We start from the raw sequence: 23,472 nt of genomic DNA, 5'->3' as shown, positions 1-23,472 counted from the left end.
AATAGTGTGTTAAGAAATACATTTATGTCTCCATCGGTTATATTATATAAGTCAAGCGTTCAGGCCTGAATAGCGTTGGCCATGTCCTTGTAGGCCTTTGTGGCTCAAAATGCAGAATCAATCCCACCAAGCAGTCCTGTCTTTTCTGAATGAATGTGCTCTCAGGCCTTTTCCGCCTCAGTCAGTGGGCTATTCACTGGTGTGTCCATGATGCTGTCCACAATGACAAAATGTTACAGCCCCTGCAGAGACACCAGCACTGAGTCAAGATAGGCTCCAAAGATATTGTTTTGCCATTGTATAATCTAAATTAACGGCAGTAGTGGAGGAATCCTGTGATCCTTGTGATCCTTGTGTAAAAGCAGCAGTAACACAGTGTTAAAACAATGCATTCATAATCTGACAGTAAGTACAAGTAGGATAAAAAACAGCCTTGGATTATTATTGTGCTGTTGCATCCTTTTGAGGTGGAGATAATTTGAAGAACTTCATTTCCTCTTTATAAAAATGCACAATATTTTAATACGCTGATGATATATTTTGTATGTGAAATATCGACCAGAGCCGTGTGTAAATAAGCAGTAACTGTGAAATGAAAGCAGTGCAGTGAAAATATTTCCCTCTGAAATGTAGCAGAGTATAGGGTGTCAGGAAATGGAAGCAGCTAAAAACACTGCTTAAATACTTGAGTAAATGTGCTTACTTGTGAAAATGTCATAAATATTAATCCATGTGTTTGTTTCTCAGGTGTTTGTAGTCACACTGGTAACAGGATCAAGGCTGTTAACTGCTTCCAGACACAACACCTCCCCTGAAAGGTGACGTCGAGCCTGATAGTTTTATAAAGTGTTCGGCTTCAGGGTTCCTCTTTGGTTTAATGATTTCTATTAGAAGATGACATCATGATACTTTAGACTCAAACATATGCTGCAGTAACAATCCAGCATCGGTCTTGATATTATTTTTCTTCTGTTCAGTTACTGAGGTGAACCTTTGTGTGACTTTTTGCTCAAATTCAACATCCTGATCAGCTTTGTGAATGGAGATTATCATTTTGACATAACTCGCCTTATATGTTGCTCTCTGGTTGAAACATGAGTGGCAAAAATTAAAAAAGTTTCATCCACAGGTGAGTCAAAAATTCTCTGACTTTTGTTTTATAGTCTGCTGCAGAAACATTTTCATCAAAAGTTTGATTCTCATAAATCCTCTCATACATAACACATTAGTTATTTTATATATGGAAATCACATTTGTTCCCTATTTGAGGCCCCTTTTCTGCTCTGTTATCGTCTCTTCTCTACTATATTCTAGCCTAATAAAATTACTGTACAACCTCCGTCACTCAAGGCCACCGTGCCGTCGTTCTCTGTGTATACAGGTGAAAAACGTTTCTGAACCGTGCTTTTATTTCAAAAGACGATCAGATGGAAAATATGAAAACTGTGACAACATAATTAATATTCAGAGGACATAACTTTTCCAAATGTACACTTTATTTTAAACAAAAGTACAAAAACAAACATCGGATATTTACAATACTTGCATGGCAATGTTCACTTTCTTTGGTCATTCTTCCAATTTGATGGTTTTTAAACAAGGTAGGCAACAAACAGCAGCGTGGAGGTCTGAGATTATCACATGCTGAATCTACAGTATATCCAACCAGACACTGAGCAACCTACTGATGACTCAGAACTTAATTACATTTTTCTGTCTGCAAGCAATTCGTCAATGATTTAAATCCAACTTATGAATTATGCAACATATTGAATTTGCCTACCAGGTCATTTTGTCTTGTACAATATAAATAGCAAAAAAGAAAATTAATACCACACACTTCACAATGACATCCTGGTCTCGATACATTTTCAAATTTTCGCAAATGCTCTTTGAAGGACCAAAATGGTGGCATGTACAGCTGCGTGTTTTTCGTCGTATTCTACACAAATCTGACATGAAAACATGAACCCTAGAGCACATCACAAACTGAAGCATCACAGGTAGATTTTCAAAAGAAGGCATTCATATCATAACGGCTGCAAGTCCTTTCTGTGTGCTCCCTTACAAAATTAAGCCATAGCTACACAATAAACAATCGTACCTCAACACTGATGGAGCGCAAATTAAAAAAAACTCTCTTATGGATTTGAGAGATTAACTGAAAAGAATTATTTCACTACCACAGACTCAAGGACTTTTTCTTGAGAAAAGCATAGAAACAAACGAAAGGCCTTCTGCAATGCAATCTGTGCAGCCAGGAAAAGAAGTCGAGTTATGCTCTACATTCTGTCAATAATCTACCTGCTTGTGTTATACGGTGGTTATGTTAAATGCACGGTACATTAAAAAAAAAGAGGCAAAATGAACTGAGTTTCTGTTATTTTCTTTCCTGATAACTTTGCAAAGAGGTACACACAATCAAAGAAGAAAACAAAATCATGTAACACCAAAGAACTCTGTGGCACATCATCTACTTCCTGCAATGCAACGTGGAAATCATATGACCATCTCTAACTAATGCCGAGTATCAGAATATACCCTTAGCCCTTTCAGGAAGTTCATCTCCATATCAACATCTTTCTTACGCCTGAATGAACAAACCGAAGCGAATGCACAAATAAACAGATTCAGCGCACTGATGTTGAAGGCAGAGGTTGTTTTGACTGTGATGACTCGAAACGTTGAAGCGATGGCGATGAGGTCCCCCGGTTACGTCCCCGAGGGTCTGAGAGTCCAAACACAGACTAATGCAGGCCTACACATCCTTACAGCAAAGGCAACTGGTCTAGTAGTAATTTTACTTGCATCAACTAACAAAACCAAAGAAGATCTTCTCAGTTTCCCAAATTCCATTCTAACAAACATGAATCCTAATAGTAGACAAGTTTACACATGTATCAGTAGTGCAGACAGGTTATGTATGTCACATACAGTATCCATTCTTTTTTTTTTTCTTTTTCTTTTTAAGGAATGGAGGGGTGAAGGTTTGAGGAGCTTGAGGGGGGGTGTTTGGATATGCTTTTTAGTAAAATTCTCCCTGAAACCAAATCCAAACCGTCTTCATCCCAATGTACACTTGATTCTTTTTTTTTTTTTTTTCCCGAAGACAGAGGTGAAGAGAAATGTGCAAAAGTTCCATGTTCTCACTGGAAAGGAAAGATGGAACGAAAACCACGTTATTGAAAAGAGATGGACTTTGTTAAGCTTCTTTTAGGCACGAGATGGTTTTTGTTTTTTATACCTTTCACATTCCCAAAGGATGGTCGCACTTTCTTTACACCTCAGCTTTCTGGCTGTTCTCCTCCACTTTCTCCTCCAGTTTTTTCTCCTCCTCAGAAGAGCCGTTCTCCTTTTCACCAGTCTTCCAGCTTCCTTGTCTGTTTAGAATAAAACATTGTCACATAACATGCTTCACTTGTGTGACATGTCACATGTGCAGGATGACATCTACTTGCTACTCTGTACATCTGTTAGCCATTTGTGTGTTCGTGATCAATCAGGAGCAAATCCCCTTGATTTGGCAAATGCAAGGTTGATTACCAAGCCAAGAAAGGCCACTGCCCCGGTGCCACAGACCCCACTTGGTCTTAAAAGCCCCACATCCACTGAGGAGGATTGATTCTTTGTCAATTCGGTTAAAGTAAGAGCCAAAAGGTAGATGAGAGGATCAATGCCACTCCCATATGTGACGGTCAAATACGAAGCTGGAGCCAGCAGTCGATTAGCTTAGCTTAGCATAAAAACTGAAGGGGCACACGGCTGGTCTGGCTGGTGGTGGCTATACCAGGATCAGGGGACCCTTATAAAACCACAACTTAGTGTTTCAAGTCGTCATATTCTTCAGCTTTATATTCAACACACACACACACACACACACACAAACACATGCACAGTGGTATCAATCATGTCACCTAACTGTCAGAAAGACATCTAATAAGCATATTTGCCCAAATGTTGAACTCTTCCTTCCTGGTTTTCAAATCTAGTCCGCAGTGAAAAGTTTATATGATTCGTATTCCTACAGTAAGCTATGTTTTTAATCAAAACACCGAAAAGTAATTTACACACAGAATGTCTACTGCCATGCTGCCACTGTTCAGGCAGAGGAGTGCTCTTCACTCTTCACACTACACAGATAATGAAGTTGACATAAACAGTTTGCATATTAATCAAATACCAAAGCGGGATTCGTTCTAAAAATGTGATTGAAAATGGAAATAGATTAAAGTGTTGCAATTGTTTTAAAATTATTAAAGGTCAAAAAGGCATTGACAAAAAAAGCTCACTGGGCCACACGGCACGGCCCCTGGGCCAAAAGCGAATATGTGAATTTTATTAAGATTAGAATCATTATCATATGACTATATTTGTAGAAAGGTTAGCGTTGACTTCTTACTTGGATTTCTTCATGTAGACCCAGTATGCCAGGCCTATAACCACGGTGGCAACGAGGAGACCGACTACAACCCCGACCACCATCTTGGTTTGGTCGTTATCGTCTGATTGGTCTGCAACAAAGATGAAACACAAACATCAGCGACCTGGGAGACATGTTTGAGTATGCAGCTCCAGCCTGAACGCATACGAATAAAGGAAAGAAAAGTCATTATGTGCAATAAATGCGTTGATGAGTGGACACATCCGCACTGTACATGGTTATGACTCACTGAGTTAAATGTTAATGACAGATTTTAAGTTTATGACTCGATTCATCAGCCAATGGGATTATGGACAATGTTGACATTTTGTCAGGATGCTGGTGGCTCCATTCCTCTTATTCCTTCATATCTGTGTTTTATTAATGGAAACACACCGTCCAGAGATTGATTTTCCAGTTGTGGAGTTCGAGGTGACGATAAAGGTAAATACTCGATCGAGAGCCTTCTTTCAGTAAGCAACATTTGATTCCCCCACAGTCTTTACTCTCCCCCCTCCCACCGTTTCTTACAAACAAGAAGACTGCTACAACTTACCTGATTTATCCACTCTCACATCCTCAAATACTGAAATCAGATATAAAATAAAATTAACGTCCAACCAAAAGGAAGAAAAAAAACAAGTTTGATGTCCAGAAAAAGTACTAATCTACTTCTATTCTACTTTTGCATGCATGTAGTTCAAAGAGGGAACAGATTAAATCCAGCATCCCAACATACACACACTGAGCGAGGGGGAAAACAGAGGTGAAATGCTGTCTCAAACACGCAGGAATGAGGAAGCAAGAGAGCAAAGAAAGATGTTAACACTGCACGCTTTTGGACAACAGTGTGTACAAAGTGCTAAGTGCATGCATCAGGTACAGTTTGACAGTGATGTGGCCATAGTTAAAGGTTAGATCATCAAAAGACAAACAACCAGCAATATAAAGGAAAACAAATCTGTTAATATTTCAAAAGCAGCATTTATTGTTGCTTCTCATGTTTTCTTCTCATCTTTTACTGCTTATATCAGCCTATTATGGCTAATATTTTGGATTAAAGTGAACCGATTGGTTGAATATACAAATTATATATAAGAAGTGTTCATGTGTAGGACAAATAATGTTTTTTTAACAAGTAAAACACTAAACATCCTACATTAGGTGCTTTTACCTGCATACCTCCTAAACAATATCAGCTTTATTTAAGCATCTCAACATTATGTAAAGTCAACATGCAGACAGAAGGAGTTAGTGAGCGGAGTAGGAAAACATCCACAAAGGCAGATTACTGAGTTAGGCTTGAGGAAAAACAGGAAGCGGAGAGAGACGGGAGGGCTATATTACCACTTTGTACTTACAGGATGACACATTTATAGCTCGGGTGTCCGCGCCAAACTCATTGGACACCGTACAAGAGACAGTCAGGTTTGCAGTGGGCACAACTGTGATCTTGTGTGTTATCTTTCCGTTGACGAAGGGACTCTCATCGAGCTGAACAACGAGACAAAAAACACACACAAATGTTTGCATATCTGACTTTACCCTGCTGGTTTTAGGAACCTGCCATGACATTTAAGAAGTGTGTCTTTTGTACCACTAGGGGGGGATGTTGAATTGATCTGTGACTCAGCCTTTCCATGACAAAGACACTGTGTGTGCCTGTGGGATATAGACACTTGAGTCTCAGAGGAGAACCTCAGACACAAAGACAAACTGCCAACACCCTTTTCACATCCTCTACATATACAAGGGGATGTGGCAATTTTGTAAATACCCATTACTGAGCCTGTATTCAAGCCTTACATTATTCTCCCTGAATAGGCTTTAAAGGATGAGATGGGGAGAAAAAATAAACTTTGACTGAAATGCAGAAAAACGTGTGTTCTCTCTAAAATGCATTGTCCTTTGGTGAAAGAGTTCTGTGCACTTTTGCAGCTGATTAATTATTACACACAGGCTCGGGTGTTGAGGTTATTTCTGAGGTTAGAAACTGAGTGAAAGGTTCATATGTGATTCAAACTGCTTCATTCAGTGGCTCTGCTATCAGTGTGCATGCAGGTACAGCACAGAGACAAAGGAGGGAAAAAGGTCTGTTCAAGGAAACATGCTGTTTTTATGACGCTCGGGCGCAAAATACAGCATTTGAGCTTCCCAGAAAATGAGGAAATTTACTCAACTGCCAGGAAATGTTTGGACTAGATAAGTTCAAAAATGTGACAGCTGTGGAAAATCCGAACAGTGCAGACTGCTATGCACATAACAGGGAGTATTCACCCGCTCTGCTGTACAGGGTGAGTGGCAAAAGCAAAGCATGAACTGTCTAAGGACCAAGACTCTGACAAACCTTGGATTGTTTTGCTTCCCTCACAGAGTCCAAGGGGAGGAGGCTTAAACAGACTGCCTCTGTTTAGTCACACCTTTACATCTCTGTTACTCAGAGGTTTGTTTGGAGGAAGACAGTGCCATTATATTTAAACAACCATATGAGCATCTCAGTGGTTTGTTTAGAGCGTTCAGGGAAGGAAAAAGAACATTTTCAGGTTGTTTCATGAACCTAAATAGTACCAAATGGAATCACAAAGTGAATCCTGCTGTAGTTCCAAATGAAGCCAGAATCGGTCTTCAACTCACCGGCTGCACACACACATCCTCTACAACATGTCTTGGCTACTTTGAGACAACATGTGGATGCTGTTGCCTGAAGATGTCCCTGCAGGGACAAAACCCGCTGCCATCTTACAAAAGAAGACCATCGTCAGAACATGGATTTCTATGACAACTCGTATTGATTTGTCAGCGCAAGAAGCAGTGTTTTAAAGGGAAAAAAGGACAGAAGCATTCAACGCAATCTGAACGATGTGCCTCTTTCATGACTAAGAGGGGTTCTAGGTGGTCTGGAGGAGGACCTGAAGAATAACCAAGATATGTGTTTACTAGTTAAAGCTGATATCCATCTTGGTGGATTGCAGCTGTCCAACATGACACTGTCGATAAATTCTGTCGTTGTAGTTAAGCAGGAGCCCAGCGGTGTCAGCCTTCACATGGTGGCACATTTTCCAGGTTTTGCAGCTGATTGAAGCAGGAGGCAAAGGCTTCTACAACTGAGACAACTTTCCACAGTCAATAAGTCAGAATATACAGATTTGAGTTTTATAGATAGAATCTGCTGGAAAACAAATCCCATATTTTTATACTATTCATGGTTGGCATGTTTAAAGATAGCCCTTCAATGTGTTTATACTCATTAAATGTCCCTCTCTATAGGAGTTTTCATTGCTGGATTGAAACTGCCCGCCTACACACAAGGAATTTAAGGCTGTCAAAAGTGGCCAAAAATGACTCTGATTAGTCCCTCATTAAAAAACCTACTTAGGTTTGAACCATTCGAATATCTATTTCTGCACAAGACAAGATAAACAAATTAAATAACGTCCTGTACAGTGTTGCTGAATTACTCGCTCGTATCAGCTTGACCTGCATTTCACTTTCAATCAATCAAAGTGACATGTGCCGGTCCACACATCCTGGAAGATTTCAATGTCCTGGAAAAACAGGGGGAATTCTGGTTACTCATTATCTGATTATGGAGCTTTTTTCCCCCACATTTTTGTGTCAAAGCGACTTGTTGACAGCCCTCCAAGGAATCCTCAGGGACACGATGCAGCGTGTAAATCCATCTTTACTTGAAAATTGCTCGACTTCTTTATCGAAACAACCAAGTTTGTTTGTTTGGCTGCTCTGTTAACAGATACACCAGGTGCTCTTCTGTCCTGTTTCTAACAAAGCAGCAGCTCGAGGAGTGTTTGCTGTAGTATTAAGCCACAGTAACTGTTACCACAGTAACCCCTCGTGTCACCTTATCCACTAGGAGTGAAATATTAGGTACTCTAACTTTAAACTGTGCTTGCAAAAATGGGGAATAGTGATATTGACTTTTTACAGTGTCAGTGTACATCTAACATGCATTTGCATTTAATCACCACAGTGTGTGCAAGCTGCCGCTCATTCACAGCACCCCAACACATCGTCTCCCAAAACTGGTCAAAATCTCATGGACAAATGTGCAAATCCAGTTTTACCAACAATGACTCTGCAAAGCCTTGAATGTATCTGTATAGAGAGTCTGACAGGACCTTGTGAAGCCTAAATGATGTGTGATACATCCAACCACTCAGACAAATTCGAGCTATCCACACATCTTCAAAAGGGCTCATTGATTAAACTTTGCAGTGGTTGTAAATTCATGCATTTGAGCCTTTTCCTAAATCTAAATACGACATAAAGCCAAATTATGTAAATACAAAAGTCTTGCATTTAATTCCTATGAGACAATAATCACTTATGGTTACTGTCAACACAGCATGTTTCATTTCTGGGATTCTTTAAGCCCGGAGGAATGTGAGGAATTATCTGTGTGCTGGCCCAGAAGGAGCTGAGTGTACATGAAAAAATAAAATCTCCAATCTGGATGAATAAATGTATGTGCAGTTATAAATAAATTGGTAGATATGACCTTCAGAAATTGTAACAATTACTGGTGGAAGAATGTCATGTAATTATGATGACGGCTAATGCAGAGAGTGTGAGTGTGCATACCGAGGTTCCATTGATGCTCCAGGAAACAGCTGGCTTTGGAGAACCTTCGGCCTCACAAATCAAGACTTTATGTGTGCCGTCTTCACCGCGCTGTTTGGTCAGCTGTCTGATAACTGGGGCACCTGCAACAGGACGTAACTCTTCAGATACATCTGAATGAGAAAATGATTTTTGTCATGGCTGCAATCCAACACGGGAACACGCCCAAAGCAACAGCAGGAAGTCTTTAAAGGAATAGCTTGACATTTTGAGAAATACCCTCATTCACTATCTTGCAGGGACAAGAGAAGATGCATACAACTCTCATGTCTGTCCGGGAAATAAGGAGCTACAACCAGCAGCTAGTTAGCTTAGCTTAGCATAAAGAAACAGGGAACAAACTCTGCAGACCATCATCTCTGTGAGCTTAGCTTTTAAGCTAGTTCTTCAGTCAGGCTAGCTGTTTCCCCCTGTTCCCAGTCTTTATGGTAAGCTAACTGGCTGCAGCTTTACATTTGCTGCACGGACATGAAGGCTGCATTGATCTCCTCATCTCACTCTGAACAGTTAAGTGATTTATTGTATTTCCCCAGGTTTCCAAGCTTCCTTTAAGCTCTTACCTTCGACAAACAGCTCAAAAGAAGCTTTTCGGCTGAGGAGTCCCACCGTCACGCCGCACTCATAGCGGCCAGAGTCTGAGTAAGTCACCTTGCTAAACTTGGGCTCTTTGTCCAGTTTAACATTATCCTGAGTTACACGGAAAGAAAATTAGCACTGTGAATTACAAGCACACACTTCATTGATTTCTGTTTTGTTGTATAAAAGAGTGCTTTTACCTTTGTCCATGAGACCTTTGAGTCTCCGGAAGCATCAATCTGGAGAGTCAGATCCAAGGTCTCACCTGCCTTCTTGACTATTTTTCCAGAGGGGCTTAAATTGATGTCTAGGTCTAAAAAGAGAGGCGAGGACGGTGAAAGATGGTCAGAGGCCTGACAAGGGTCGAAACATTCCTGTTGTTAACCATACAACCCTGCACTTGGCTCACAGCCCTGCAGAAGCAGCTTATTAGAGGCAGTACGGTTGACACAACATTTTTCTCCACAAAGCACAGCAAGACAGGTGGGCTGGCAAAGAGAGACATTAGGACTTTCTTTTCTCTAGAAAACACTTTTCACTTTCATAGCAACAAATACGATTACAGGCAGAAAAAAAAGAAATCACAATGACAATGGCACCGCTGTGTGGCTAAATTGCAGTACTCTGTTTTTCCAGAAACACAACATGTTTTGGTCTCTTACATTTCACTGTGATGTCCTTAGACGCTTGCATTGTTGCGTTGTCAATGAGGGAGCATTTGTATTCCCCAGTGGTGTCACGTGAGACGTTTGTGATGGTGTAAGTGTCTGCGTTTTCAACTTTCACCAACTCGCCCTTCAAAGACAGACAAACAATGGCAGGTGATTGGTTTACGATTCCTTACTGAAGCAAAACGTGTTTTTACATGGAAAGCAGCAATAAGCATGAACAGATGGGTTTTCTGGGTGTTTGGTGAGGTGTTGATGAGTGTGCGTACCTTAAGGTGAAAGTTAAAGCTGGTAGGAGCCGGGTTACCGTCGGCCACACACTTCAGAGTCACATTGTCTCCTTCTACTAGAGGCTCCTGAGCAATGACCTGAAGGACCATGTTCTCTGTGGAGTCTGTGCAGAAAACAGGAGGCAGAAAATCAGTATTAAGTGGAGCGTGTGCCCCCAACAGCTCACTGCAGGGACTGCAAGAGACCGACTGTGTCACTACGCTACAGAGAGCAGTAACTTTGTGCCGCAGTATTGGTTATGACCAACTTCAAAATGCAGCTGAGGAGATTGGTTGAATTGCAGTCATATTCTCAGGCACTCGACCAAACAGTTCTTTTAAAGCTCAGTGATTCTGCTCCATCTGAGCCAAAGTCTCCACATTTCTTCTGAGAAAGTGTTCCAGCACTGATAAGTTCTGCTTTAAAGGCCACATTGTGCAGGTAACTTCAATATTTCATGCTGTGTTTGGTATAAATCCCAGTACAGGGTTATAGGATCCACACCTCACTTTTCTGTCGCCATTAAAAGTGCCATAAATGTTTCTTTCCGAGGTGGAAGCAAAAGAATTGTTAATAGAGAAAAATAACAGGCGGCGTTCTGTCTCCACCAGCTACGGCTGAGAGTCAGGAGCTGCTGCTGATGCAGTCCTGACAAGCCCGGCGAGACACTGTTGAAAAAAACTTCAATTAAAATGGTCAGACTTCGGCTACCTTTGACCACATTTTAAATCCATGTCATGTCACATTAAATACGATTTGACATTGTTACACGGCAGTCAATAGAAAGATACCGACTTTAATAATTGAAGCTCAGAATTGAAGCACTGTTTCACTTCTGTCAATGCTTTTAAAACATTTTTTAAAGTGAAAAACATTTCTCAGGCTCGTGGGGAAAAGCACAGATAGCAGTAAGGATGTTCTCAAACACATCAGCCTCGTACGAGACAGCCAGAAGTGGACTGCTGCAGTTTTGCTTTCTGACTTTTCATTTTGCATTCACACAGAACCTGTTTTCCTTAAGTCTGCACGACTGTCTGTTTTTTCTTTATCAGGACTCGACAGTTTATAGAAATTCTGCATCTGGATGAGATACACGTGCCAGGTTTTTGTTGTCTTCATATGTGGACGTACTCAAGTGGCTGAGGAAAGTCTTTACTTACATAGTTCGACATTCTGCTTAATACTCTCATACACTTGGGACTCAATTTAGAGTTAGATGAGAGGATCAATACTCTCATATCTCTCTGTTAAATATGAAGCTTCTGCAGCAGACGGTCAGCTTAGCTCAGCATAAGGACTGGAAACCGGGGAAAACAATTATCCTGGCTCTGTGCAACAGTTAAAAAAACAAAAAACAGCACATCCTCTAAAGCTCAGCCATTATAACATCACAAAAACTAAAAAAAGGTTATTTCATGGCTGGCTAGCTGTTTCTAGTCTTTATGCTAAGCTAAGCTAACCTGCTGTATTTAGCATCATAGAGACATAAAGGTGGTATCAATCTTCTCATCTAACTCCTGGCAAGAAGGCTAAGAAATGCATTTCTCCAAATGTCTATCTATTCCTTTAAGAATTCCTTGTGGGTGGGTGACCCAGCTTCACTTTTAATATTTTAGAAGTCCGTGAGCAGGTTTTTGAAACAACCTGCTGACAAAAAAAAACAACAATAAAACAATCGGGATGAAAAAAAAATAAGACTTCCTTTGGAGAGGTAAATGTAGGACAGAGTATTAACTTTTCATAATCTGTGGTGGTGATGAAAAAGTCACCATGCATCACCATTTCAGTCTTTCATTTGGTGCAGAAGGCACTCTGATAACAGCTCGTGTGCAGTTAGCGGGGTTCAGTGACTTACAGGTGATGGTAAAGATCACCGGAGTGGAGATCAGCTCTGCACCCGTTGCATGCTGAGTGCTACAGGTGAACTGGGCGTCCGTGTCTTCCTTCCCGGCTGAGTACTCCAGCACGGATGAAGTGGTCGAAAGGCCAGTAACAGGGTCTACCTGCACTGAGGCCTGGATGGAAATCCCTGGACAGAAAACAAACAACTCAGAAAACTCTAACAAGGAAAAAAAAATGACCAAAACACTGCATTCACAGTGCTGGCGAGTGCAGCACACTTCATCACTGAAGAATAATTGAAAGTAACGGTCCCACTCAGAGAGAATAAATACATCTGTGAATGTAATATTTATATTAGACTCCACTGTTGGAATTTAATCACAGGATAAAACAGGAGGACGAATACATACCTTTCCCATCAGCCACCAGAGGTTTATTGTTCTTTAACCATGTGATATTCGCAGCTGGATTGGCAGCTTCTGCAACACATGTTCCCAACTGTGGAACAAAATCAAACCTTGAGAAAAATGGCAAAAACCTCCATTCAAGGGCAAAAATCGCCATTTCACATATTTAGAATAAATCTGCATCTTTTTTAATTGACCAAACATCTGAGCAAATTAGCTTTTTTGGCACCTCGCCGGCATTTGAGGACTGAGTAGTTTTCTACGCAGCGGACCATTAAATGCCCAAAGCATTTCTAAAGCCCCTCAGATCCTTTGGGTATTTTAATTGCAGTTGGTGGGTGGAGGGGGGTGGGGGCAGAATCTGCTCTTTACTAATTCATGAGAATCACTTGAAAGAACTCATTACTGTAGTAACGTAGTCTCTGCCATGCCTGAAGATACCACAGCTCAAGTAGGGAGTTCCCTCGATGGTTTACTGCCTAAAATAATGTAGGTATAAGCAATGTTTATCATTGACAAAAACCCACCTTTGTAAGTTTGCCGATCTCGAGCTCCTCCGCTTTGTCAGAAATCTCCAGGTTGGTGGGTTTCTCTATGATACGTAAAAAAACATGTTAATGAGCGGCATGTTATCGTAGGTGATTCGTGTGCAGCATGTTGAGCATGGCGACCATTAAACTAACACTAATGCATAAAAGGGAAGTCATTTTGCACTCGTGCCAGCTTGTACTCACTGTGGATCACCACATTAACCGGGTATTCTGTGATGTCAGCAGAAGCCACCACCATGCAGGTGAAAGTCCGCTGGTCACTCAGCTTGGCCGCAGAAAGCAGCAGGCTGGAGTTTGCGGCCATGCTCACGCGGTCCTTGTATTCATCAGAGGCGCTGATTGAGACGGTCTGGTTTTTCTGCTTGACCAGCAGGTCTCCAGAAAGCCCCTCTCCTTTGTCCTGGAGAGCAGAGCATAGTGCACTTGTTACACGTCTGTCACATGTGGCATTGGCTTCCAGTTCAAATAAAAGCACACAGTGTTTTCGCTCCACACCCTCTGTTTACGCAGTGTCATATGGAGGGACAGATGCATGCTCTAATGGACAGCCTATGCACTCAGACTGGGCGTGGTTCAGACATGATAAGTGGGTGTCAGACAAATTTCACCATTTTGAATCTATTGACCTCTGCTGTGACTTACATATTTCCATTTGGTCATGAGGATGTCTTCAGCCTTTAAGGCTCCAACGTTGCACGGGATCTCCAGCGTTTCCCCATACAGGCCCGTAACAGTCTCCAAACCGCTCACTGCCGAAGACAAAAGCAAGGGCACACGTTTCAACCACTTTTCAGACGGACTAAATCTGGTCAGCTTCAACACAGCATGAGATTTTTTGACTGAAAATTGAAATCCGTTATTATTCTGAGTGCATCAAAGTCCCGCCTTTCTGCACATATTTGACTGATATTTATCAATAGCACTTAGTGCTCGCCTATATACACTAAGAACAGCAGTTTCTATAGAGTTCTGCTAATTTTACAGCTCCCTCTGTGAAAAAACATTTCCTGCCCTAAATTTCATTGAAAACATCGCCATGGAGACAAAGTGCTTGAGAGGGGGATGGGAGGGGGGTGCCAGCAGAAGTGTCTCAATGGGCTGCGATGAGGGGTTAGAGCCAGAGGGCCGCAGGGGAAGAAGAGGCTGCCATGGCCCGACTGAAAATGAGGTGTTGCTCTGTTTTTTGGTATTCAGATTCACATTTCAGACCTCTCTGAGTTCAGGCGAAGGTAAACGCACGAGTGGGTGTGTGGAAATCTGACAGCGAAACTCCAAAACAGCTCATCAGCAGTTCAGTAAAGTGTAAGAGAACAAAGCAGTGGCCAAACACTCTCTATCTGTTGAATCAGTGACAAACAGTGGTCGTGTATTTACAGGAAAAGCGCAAAACAATGAAGATGCTCAAATATTCTGTGTGCATTCAACCCTGAAATTGTCTGATTATATTTATGCACAAAAAGAACAGCCTGAAACTGTGATGCTGTTTCTGCCCTGAAAGTTTTATTCTCACTTTTAACTGATCAGACTTTTTAAGGTTTCCTCAGAGTTGCGTGAGGAAGGGGCGGTTGCTTCATTTGCTTGATACTGCATGATACTGATTTGAATTGCATTTGAATGAAAGTAAATACTTTTACTATGGATACCATTGTGTGCATTAGGATGGAGTAACAACAGGAACCCTGAAGGCATATTTGCACAGTTGTTTGTGATGTCAGGATGAGTCCATAAGTGCACAAATGTCTGTTTTATACTCTAGGCTCCATGTTAAACTCCCTTCTGTCAAGTGTCTTTTTCCACATCGAGACAATTAAACAAGTTCATATAATGGTTATGTACTTCTAATGTATTACCTCACTAAATATAGAGGACAATATCAGTTTTCCCCAAGCCAACAAAGTCTGCTGTTACTGCCATCCTGACATCCAGCCGAATGTAGTCGTGCTCCAACTCTTGTCACTCATCTTTATGAACCTGTCAGCTCTGGGACAACATCGAATCTGACACTGAACGAACCAGTAAAACCTGCCAGTGCAGCCGCTACAGCAAGCTGATGACAAACAACAGACATTGAGTAATACAATTCAAACATGGCATGTTCTGTCTCATGCTGTACTCTCTTTTTGAGCCGTTTCCTGCCATTGCTGTTACTGATATGAGTGCCCTGCCCTGCGGCCACGAGTCTCACTTTAAAGGAAGAGTTGGACATTTGGGAAAAGAGGAGAGGATCAATACGACTCGTGTGTGTTAAATATGAAGCTACAGCTGGCAGCCCGTTAGCTTAGCCTTGCTTGAAGGATGGAAATGTAGGGGGAACAGCTAGTCTGGCTCAGTCCAAAGGTGACGAAATTCACCTGCAAACACCTTTGAAGCTCACTATTAAACATGTTACACCTCCTTTTTTTAATTTGTACTAAAATGAAGTGTAAAAACAATAAGGTTACCAGAGCAGGGCTAGCTGCTTCCCCGGCTGCAGTCTTTGTGCTAAGCTAAGCTAACGATCTCTTGGCTGTAGCTACATATTTATTGAACATTTTGGCACGTGTGGTATCGAACTTCTCATCCACCGCTCAACAAAAAAGCAACCAGATGTACTTCACAACATATCAAACTATTCCTACAATAGCCACAATTGCACTGGCTGCATAAGAAATTAGCTTTCCTAATTCACAATGATGTGTATAAATTAGCGAGATTGATGGATGCAAAAACGTCAGGAATACAGACACAGGAAACACAACATACACAGAGGAGAAGAAAAGGTATGAGGTATATCTATGATGATGACAATCAGTGCTTGAATCTGTGAAGCAGGAGCTGCGTACGCCATCATCAAAGCAGTGTAAACCACCCAATAAAAACTATCTGAGAAACACTGATACCACAGCCCTTCACCCACATAGATACAATCCCTGCATTTAAATAAGGCTTGGCGACATTTAATAGTGACAGCACGGGACAAAACGAACCTCGACACATTTCAGCTGCTGATAGTTTTACCAGGAATTCTTCACCAAAAACAGGGACAAGCCCTGTCGGCTGCAGCACAATTAAAACTACTCCCTGCATTGATCATGCATGATCCGCCGCACCTAAAATCTGTTCCTCGCATTATAAGGTGAATTAAAAGGATTAAAAGCTTATTTCGAATTGAGTCATGCATTGATCGATCTAAATAGGTGACTTTGCTCGGCCAAAATGACACCTGGTGTATTACTCAGCTTCAGGTATTTGCACCTTTTCTGCACATAGTTCTCTTCTCAAGCTTCGATGAAGTTCTGTTTGATTGTCTTCGTGCAGCAAATGGGCAGATTTCTGGAGTGTAAACGTGTGCCTGCATTTCACAGAGTGTTGCTCACATCCAGATTTTAGCAGCCGGGTGTACATCAGTCCGATCCACCTGAAATGGTAATGCAGATTGCTGGTGCGAACACAGCACGCTCATGTATCCATCCCACACTCCCTTGTTTTGTCTTTCTGATGTAAATCTAATGAAACCGACTCTCATGCTTGAACGGGCTTCAGCTAGACATGCATTTCTGGTCCAGGCAGAAATTATTGCACATGCTGGGTGGAAAAAGGAAAATGGAGACATTGTGAATCTATTAAGAGGAGGCAGTTAATGAGCTCTCTGTGCAAGACATGGGGACATGCTTTGCATATATGTCAAATCTGATAATATCTGGCTACAGTTCAGTTTTGGAGTTATTCTGGATGCCAAAAACAATCTGTCAGGATCTAGATTAGATTAGATTAGATTGGTACACCTGGGTGTGTTGGTGCCACAACACTCTAATGGTCGAGGAAACATCCAAATGTCAGACTCCAGTTGGAAACCAAGTGCACATATGTTTTCCCAGTGTTGAGACTCAAACTGCTGAATCTTACAATCGTTAAATAACAAGACTCAGTTATATTCAGGTTACACTGCAAGCACTGCAGTGCTGGAGAGGTTATCGCACTTCCCGTATAATAGACTCCTTACATTTCAAATTCAAATAGGCATTTTTGAATATTCAAATAAAGCTGTGTTCAGCCCCTCTGAGAACTTTAAAAGGGGCTGTATTAAGGAAAAGGCTTTATCTGTGCAGATTACACTGTTACACAATGAGAACTAATCGCACATGTTGAGTTACAGAAGACAAAGCTCCTGCTGCTTACTGAGATAAGGTAATCCTTCGCAACAAAAGTAGGTGAACAGTGTGACTTCACGTTGACAAACACGCGCGCACACACCATGCATACGAAAAAAATCATCACTTCTCTATAGTTACAGTCCAGTCTAACAGGCTACATGGTGTTTGTAGTGTTTCTTTGCTTTACTTTCTTATTGTTCTTGCTAGTTTTGTGCAAAAAAAAGTCTGTCTTTTCTTCTGACCCTTCTAAAACCCAAAATATAGAAAAAATTGATTACACCAATGAGGAAATATTACATGTGTTGGAAAACAGATGGACAAATATATATATATCTTTTTTTGTTTGCCACAGGGCCATTCATTTACTGCATGTTATCATTCACTGCGCATATTTTGGAGAGATATGAAGAACAGACTATAATAAAACTCCATTAACAGACACATGAGTCGACTTACTCGGGATGTGGGAGGAATAGTGCTGTGTAAAAACTGCTGTCAACACCGATCACAGATACAGAGCATATGAAAACCCATTGCTGAGACTTCAAACGAAAGCACTGACTTCTGAAACATGTCATCACTTAAGATTCATGTTTATAAGCAATTTTCATAAAATTAGTGGAAGTCGTGAAGCATAAAGCGGATGAAACGATGTTAAGAATGTTTTTCAAGCTGTCAAAGAGCTCGAGGTCTCCACAAGATCACGTTAAATAACGTTTCATTCCAATGCACTAAGTCTGCGTCTTTACCCAAAATAACTTGGCATGCCAAGCTTGATGTGAGGACTCATGCTGGACACAAAAAAAATTAGTGAATAGTCTGGCGATGGCAAATCATGTAATAGACAGGCGAGTGACAGATACAGGAGGCAGCACCACAGGAGACACTTTCAAGTTCCTGATTAAGGCGCCTCCATCCCCGAGAAGAGACAGGTGACGACAGCTCAGATAGAAGCTCACCAGGGAAATCAGCTACCTCCCCACACTAGTCTCTATATCCCTGTTTTGCTACCTCGCGCCCTCCCATTTGTGTGTGTGCGTGCGCATCTGAGCGTGTGCGCACGTCTTTCAGCTGCAACATCAACAAGAAAACGGAGGCCCGAACTTATTAAGTGCTGAAAATGAGGATTGTGCGGTGAATGGAGATCCCAAGGCGCATGTCCACAAAGACTTGATGGCAAATAGCCTCGCTTCAGAAGCAGATCAGCGGTGAGGAGGGCAGACAGAACCACTTCAACTAGATCAATAATACTTGAGGAAAGGCGAGATTCTTATAGGGAACGGTGCTTGCCTAAGAAGCGAGAAATCAAAGAAAACCTAACCTTCCGTGACATTCTGCTTCTCGTCCTTGCATTTTCTTTTAATAATTTAGCAAGTGCTGCATATTGATTAGCAAAAATAAAGCGTCTGAAATGAGAAGACATCTGTGATTTAATAAGCTCAAGCTGTCACTACTTTGTCAAGAGAAATAGAGTGACTGCCGTCGTAAGGAAAGGTGAGGGGAGGTTTCGGAAGAACGCCCAGTCCATCACCGCGGTCCCCAAAGCATCCTTGTAGCTATTTGGTAATATATGAGCTCCATAGGCTGCTGTCCTGTCAGCTCTTCGGCTCTGCCCACACCCTTGGCTCACACTTACTAACAGTGACAAGTGTATGACTGTATTTGAATTCGGTTACAGTATCAATTCATGCTGAGGAAGTGTTCCAGACCAGCTAGCTTGAAGAAGAATTTTTTTTTTTTAAACACACCGAATCCTCACTATCTCCGTCTGTCGCTCTCGAGGGAAGGGGTGTAATCATGTCACTGATGGATAACTGACAGCACACTTGCACAACATCCCTTTCACACTGCTTCTCTTTTTGTTGCAGGCTGAGCCGCGGAGGCATCGTTCCAAATGTCAACATTGTGTGCTCTATAATTTTGCCGTTTCCTGCCTACTGTAATTGCCTGTCAGTGTCTTTATAGCATAAAACTGAGGGCATCGGCTCGGATTTTTTACCGGACTGTCGAGAGCTTGTGGGCAAAAAACGTCCATAGCTGAATGACTCTCCATTTCTGAAGTATATAATGAGGAAACATGCTCAACAAGTCGTGCTGTATGTTTTTGTTTTGTAGGCTGCAGTCAAAGGAGGGTGGCAGCAGTGTTTCTCCAAAACGTAACCTTTCAATTTTATGGGTGGGCTTCAAACTTTTAGCCACGCTAGCAGCATAGCTGTTGTGACGGCAACGTCGGTCTGGTAACTGTTGGATGAATCGCTTTGAAATTTTACACATTCGTGGTCCCCAGCTGATAAACCCCACAGACGCTGGTGACCTCTTGACTTTTTGGCTCGTGCCTCTGTGAGGTTCACATTCGTGAGTCGGTGGTAGGGATGGACGATATGGGATTTTTGCCGATATCCAATATACTAGTAGTGTCCTCCTTTTGCCTGAATGTCGATTCATGCACATATTTTTTCCACCTAAATGCCGAGAACATCTCGTCCCTCCTGTAGTGGAATGAGCATATTACGCCTACACTGCAGGGATAAAGGACAACACTTTCCCAAATGAACACGTTCACCAGGCAAAATAAGAGAAGTACTGCTGACAGGTTTTTTCCACCGGTGCCTCTTTGTCTTTGTGTTTCACAAATTCATCGTAATGATTGGGTTGACGGCTCTGAGGAAGGGCAACTCCTGCCGAAGGAATGCGATTTGGCTCCTCCTCGCTTGAAATCCATTTTGGACGCTTCAGAAAACTTAAAAAAAACTTCCGCTTCCACTTGTGCCGCAGGTGCATAATTAAAGCGACATTATTGTGCATCTCTAGCTTTGAGCAAGTCTCGACAGCTACTGGCTGGATTGTCATGATTTCATGGTACAGACATTTATGTTCCCCTCAGGATGAACCTTCATTATTTTCATGATTCTTTAACTTTTTATCCGGAGCCACCATCAAGTCAAAATCTTAATTTGCTGTGCTGCAACTAACAATTATTTTTATTATTCATAAACCTGATCATTCTTTTCTTGATCAGTCAATTAACCGCTGGATGGCCATTAAGTTTTTCCAGATCCCAAGATGATGTCTTCAGTCTCCCAAAGACATTCTGTTCTTAATATATATGACAATGAAAAGCAGCAAAGCATCACATTTGAGAATGTGCAACCAGAGAATATCCGGTATTTGTGTTTGATAAATGACTGCGATGATTTCAATTGTAAAATAGTTGCTGAAAATTGTTTCAGCTCCAGTGCGGATGTTGAAAAGCTGCCTAAATTCATCTATTTTTTTGCAGAAGTAAGCAGAAGATATGAGTTTGTTCAAGTACTTTGGGGCTGACAAAAGCCACATTATGTGAAATGAACTGCACTGACGTGTAGATCTGAGCCATTTTCCAAGCCTCGTTTTATGCCACACCATCTGTTTCTGGGCACAGACAGCCGCCCCCCCCAACACCCTAAAGATGAAGCCCTGCATCTCTTTGACCTTCAGAAGGGTGTAAAGGTCTTTCAGAGACCACTAATCTACTAAGAAGGTCCATTTATGGACAGAATGGCTTGGGACAAAGGTTTCATTCTCTAACATGTTCCCCTCAGGCTCGATCTGCAGTCCAGCTGAACCAGGGCTGCCCAGTCTTATTTTGTTTGTTTTTAATAAGTGATCCACTCTCTACGGAGTCTTATCTACAAGTTTCATGAGAAACGTTGTCCAAAGTCTAACACATATATTGGTTTTATGAGTGTGTGATATTTTCTGACATTAATATATGAGTCTGAATTGATGCACAGCCATGCAATGAAGAAATATCGGAGAGGGAAATTAGTCTCAAGAATAGCAGACCAATTTATTTTCTCCACTTATGAAATGTTATGTTGTCTGTGCAACCAACAGGCAAGATATCTCTTTCAAAGCTTCTGTCCTCAGACTTTGAATGAATCCATCCTCTTCTAACATTCAGATAAGTGAAGAACTTTTCAGTTATTATTACACATATCAACTTGGAACTTGAGCATCGACTTCAGAGCCAGACCGATTTGTCAATTGACAGAACACTAATAAGCAATTCTTTTTCATCACCGTTGAAGTCATTTCTCAAGCAAAAATGCTGAATATTTGCTGTCGAAACCTGTCGAGTGTGAAGATTTGCTGCTTGTCTTTGTTTTATGTGGTAGTAAAGTGAATATCTTTGGGTTTGGAATGTGAATGCATCACCTTGGCCTCCAGCAAATGTTTTCTCACATTTCAAAGACATTCTGATTGATCCAGACGATATTCAGCAGAAAACAGCTGTTAATTAATCTACTTAACTTCATGTTTAGCACTATCAATGCTAAAACTTCACAGGGTCAGTCCGCATGCGATTGCATAAGTTGCCTCAAACACAGTATCCAAAGATTTAACCCACTGATCATGAATAAAATTGTGCATTGTTATCTCCAGATGTATTGTCCTTACCATGTAACATAACCATCTTCGGATGTCTTGTTTCAGTCCACTAACAGTCCAAAATTCACATATATTCAGCTTTCAGCTACACAGAACAGAGAAAATCGGCAAATGCTCGCACTGGAGATAACCCAGAGGATGGTTGGAGTTTCGGTTTCAAAATGACTTAAACGACTGTTTGATGGAAAAGTAGTTGCAGATTTTCTGATGATCCACTGATGAATTAATCGTCTCATCATTTCAGTTTTGTCAAAAGCAAGACAGCTTTAAGAGCCGGAGTAAAATCGAATAAATAAAAGCCACTCACACTTTCACAGCCGGCACGAGCAGTGCCATGTTTGTCACCTTGGGGCAAAGCGAGCCCGGGTTCTGCTAAGGAGGAGGATGGACAGCAAATGGGGAATTATGTAGAGTATACAACACAGAGTACTATTAGTCTGAGTCTATTAAGCATAATGGCTCCCCTCCTTCACCCCAGCAGCATGGACCCATTTTGAGGCCACCGTGCAACCAAACCAACAATAGTGCTCATGCTTGGCAAACAAAATACCCAATCACAGAGCTCGTGTTAACACAGCCAGTTATTCAGGAAAATAAGGCAGAAAACTCCAATGTGCCTGTGAGAGCTTTTACAAAACAGAAAAATGCAAAGGCACAGAGGAGTAAAGCCCAGGAAAATAACCCTCATCAGTGCTCTTCATGCATCTTTATACTTCAATGTGCCTGAGCAATGAATAGCCTAACCTGCTTTACACTCCCCTCCAGCTAGATGCAAAATGCAGTTTCCAGTGTGAAACATATTTTCTAGAGACATATATAGGTAGCTCTCTCCCCCTCAGGCAAAGAAAACAATGTTCATTTGCTGCATCATGTGTGGTCAACAGACATCTACAGACGACAGCAGGCGAGAACGGGGCTAATGTATTGCCTGCAGTCCCACCTGTCGGGATCCCATTGTTGCGTTGTGACTGAAACGCTGGCTCCATTTTCTCTGGTTTCAGACTTGTCCTGAGGAGGGCTCAGTACCTGTGCAGACCTGCCGCTGGGGGATCAGGTTGCTGCTTCCGCCTCTCGTCGGGGATTGAGACAAGAGGACAAAGAAAGATGGGTGGGCTCAAGAAGGAGGAGAAGATTTATTTTGCCTTCAGGTGCGTTAAGCCACAAGTGTAATGAACAGCTGGATCCCCAAAGAAACAGCATGTCAAAGAAAAATCTTTCATGTCATGAATCTGTGGTGCAGGTTTTAAAGATTTTTTTTTTATTAGCTTCTTCCTATGAGGGATGGAGACAATATTTTCTGCTCAAGTTAGATCAGATTTGCTTATTTCACATGAGAGATTTCTGTTTTCGTCTTCGTCCTTTTCACTGATTTGAAGTGGGTGGATCTTCGCCGAAAAACGTTTGAAGACGAGGCTTGAAACAAAGTTTTCAGACACTTTCTTGACACTTTTTTCCCTCCGAGTTAATCTAAGAGTGACACTTTCTGAGTGCGCAGTGCTCGTGGTGTATTATAGCTTGTTTGCTTCTCTGTGATTT

General features: G+C 41.6%; 1 protein-coding gene across 4 annotated transcripts in view; it reads right to left on the bottom strand.

The window, feature by feature from the left end:
- Window positions 1–1,474: 1,474 nt before the first annotated feature.
- The window catches only part of LOC143323664 (CD166 antigen homolog A-like), a 37,814-nt gene continuing 15,816 nt past the window's right edge, over window positions 1,475–23,472 (bottom strand). The window contains exons 2-16 of one of the 4 annotated variants that reach the window (XM_076735654.1): window positions 14,015–14,121; window positions 13,556–13,772; window positions 13,349–13,413; window positions 12,825–12,912; window positions 12,428–12,601; window positions 10,572–10,696; window positions 10,297–10,429; window positions 9,835–9,947; window positions 9,619–9,745; window positions 9,020–9,141; window positions 5,782–5,914; window positions 4,977–5,006; window positions 4,400–4,511; window positions 3,245–3,380; window positions 1,475–3,149 (exon numbers count right to left, since the gene is read on the bottom strand). In XM_076735654.1, coding sequence (XP_076591769.1) covers window positions 3,278–3,380; window positions 4,400–4,511; window positions 4,977–5,006; window positions 5,782–5,914; window positions 9,020–9,141; window positions 9,619–9,745; window positions 9,835–9,947; window positions 10,297–10,429; window positions 10,572–10,696; window positions 12,428–12,601; window positions 12,825–12,912; window positions 13,349–13,413; window positions 13,556–13,772; window positions 14,015–14,121 — 1,649 coding nt within the window. In that variant the 3' untranslated portion in view covers window positions 1,475–3,149; window positions 3,245–3,277. Of the gene's footprint in view, window positions 3,150–3,244; window positions 3,381–4,399; window positions 4,512–4,976; window positions 5,007–5,751; window positions 5,915–9,019; window positions 9,142–9,618; window positions 9,746–9,834; window positions 9,948–10,296; window positions 10,430–10,571; window positions 10,697–12,427; window positions 12,602–12,824; window positions 12,913–13,348; window positions 13,414–13,555; window positions 13,773–14,014; window positions 14,122–23,472 lie in introns of those variants that run through there. The other 3 variants (XM_076735655.1, XM_076735656.1, XM_076735657.1) reach the window with 3 other exon arrangements.

This window comes from Chaetodon auriga, chromosome 7 (genome assembly GCF_051107435.1).
Source record: "Chaetodon auriga isolate fChaAug3 chromosome 7, fChaAug3.hap1, whole genome shotgun sequence".
Classification (NCBI taxonomy): domain Eukaryota; kingdom Metazoa; phylum Chordata; class Actinopteri; order Chaetodontiformes; family Chaetodontidae; genus Chaetodon; species Chaetodon auriga.
Note: the sequence above shows the minus strand (reverse complement) of the source record. Positions and strands in the feature narration are given on the sequence as shown.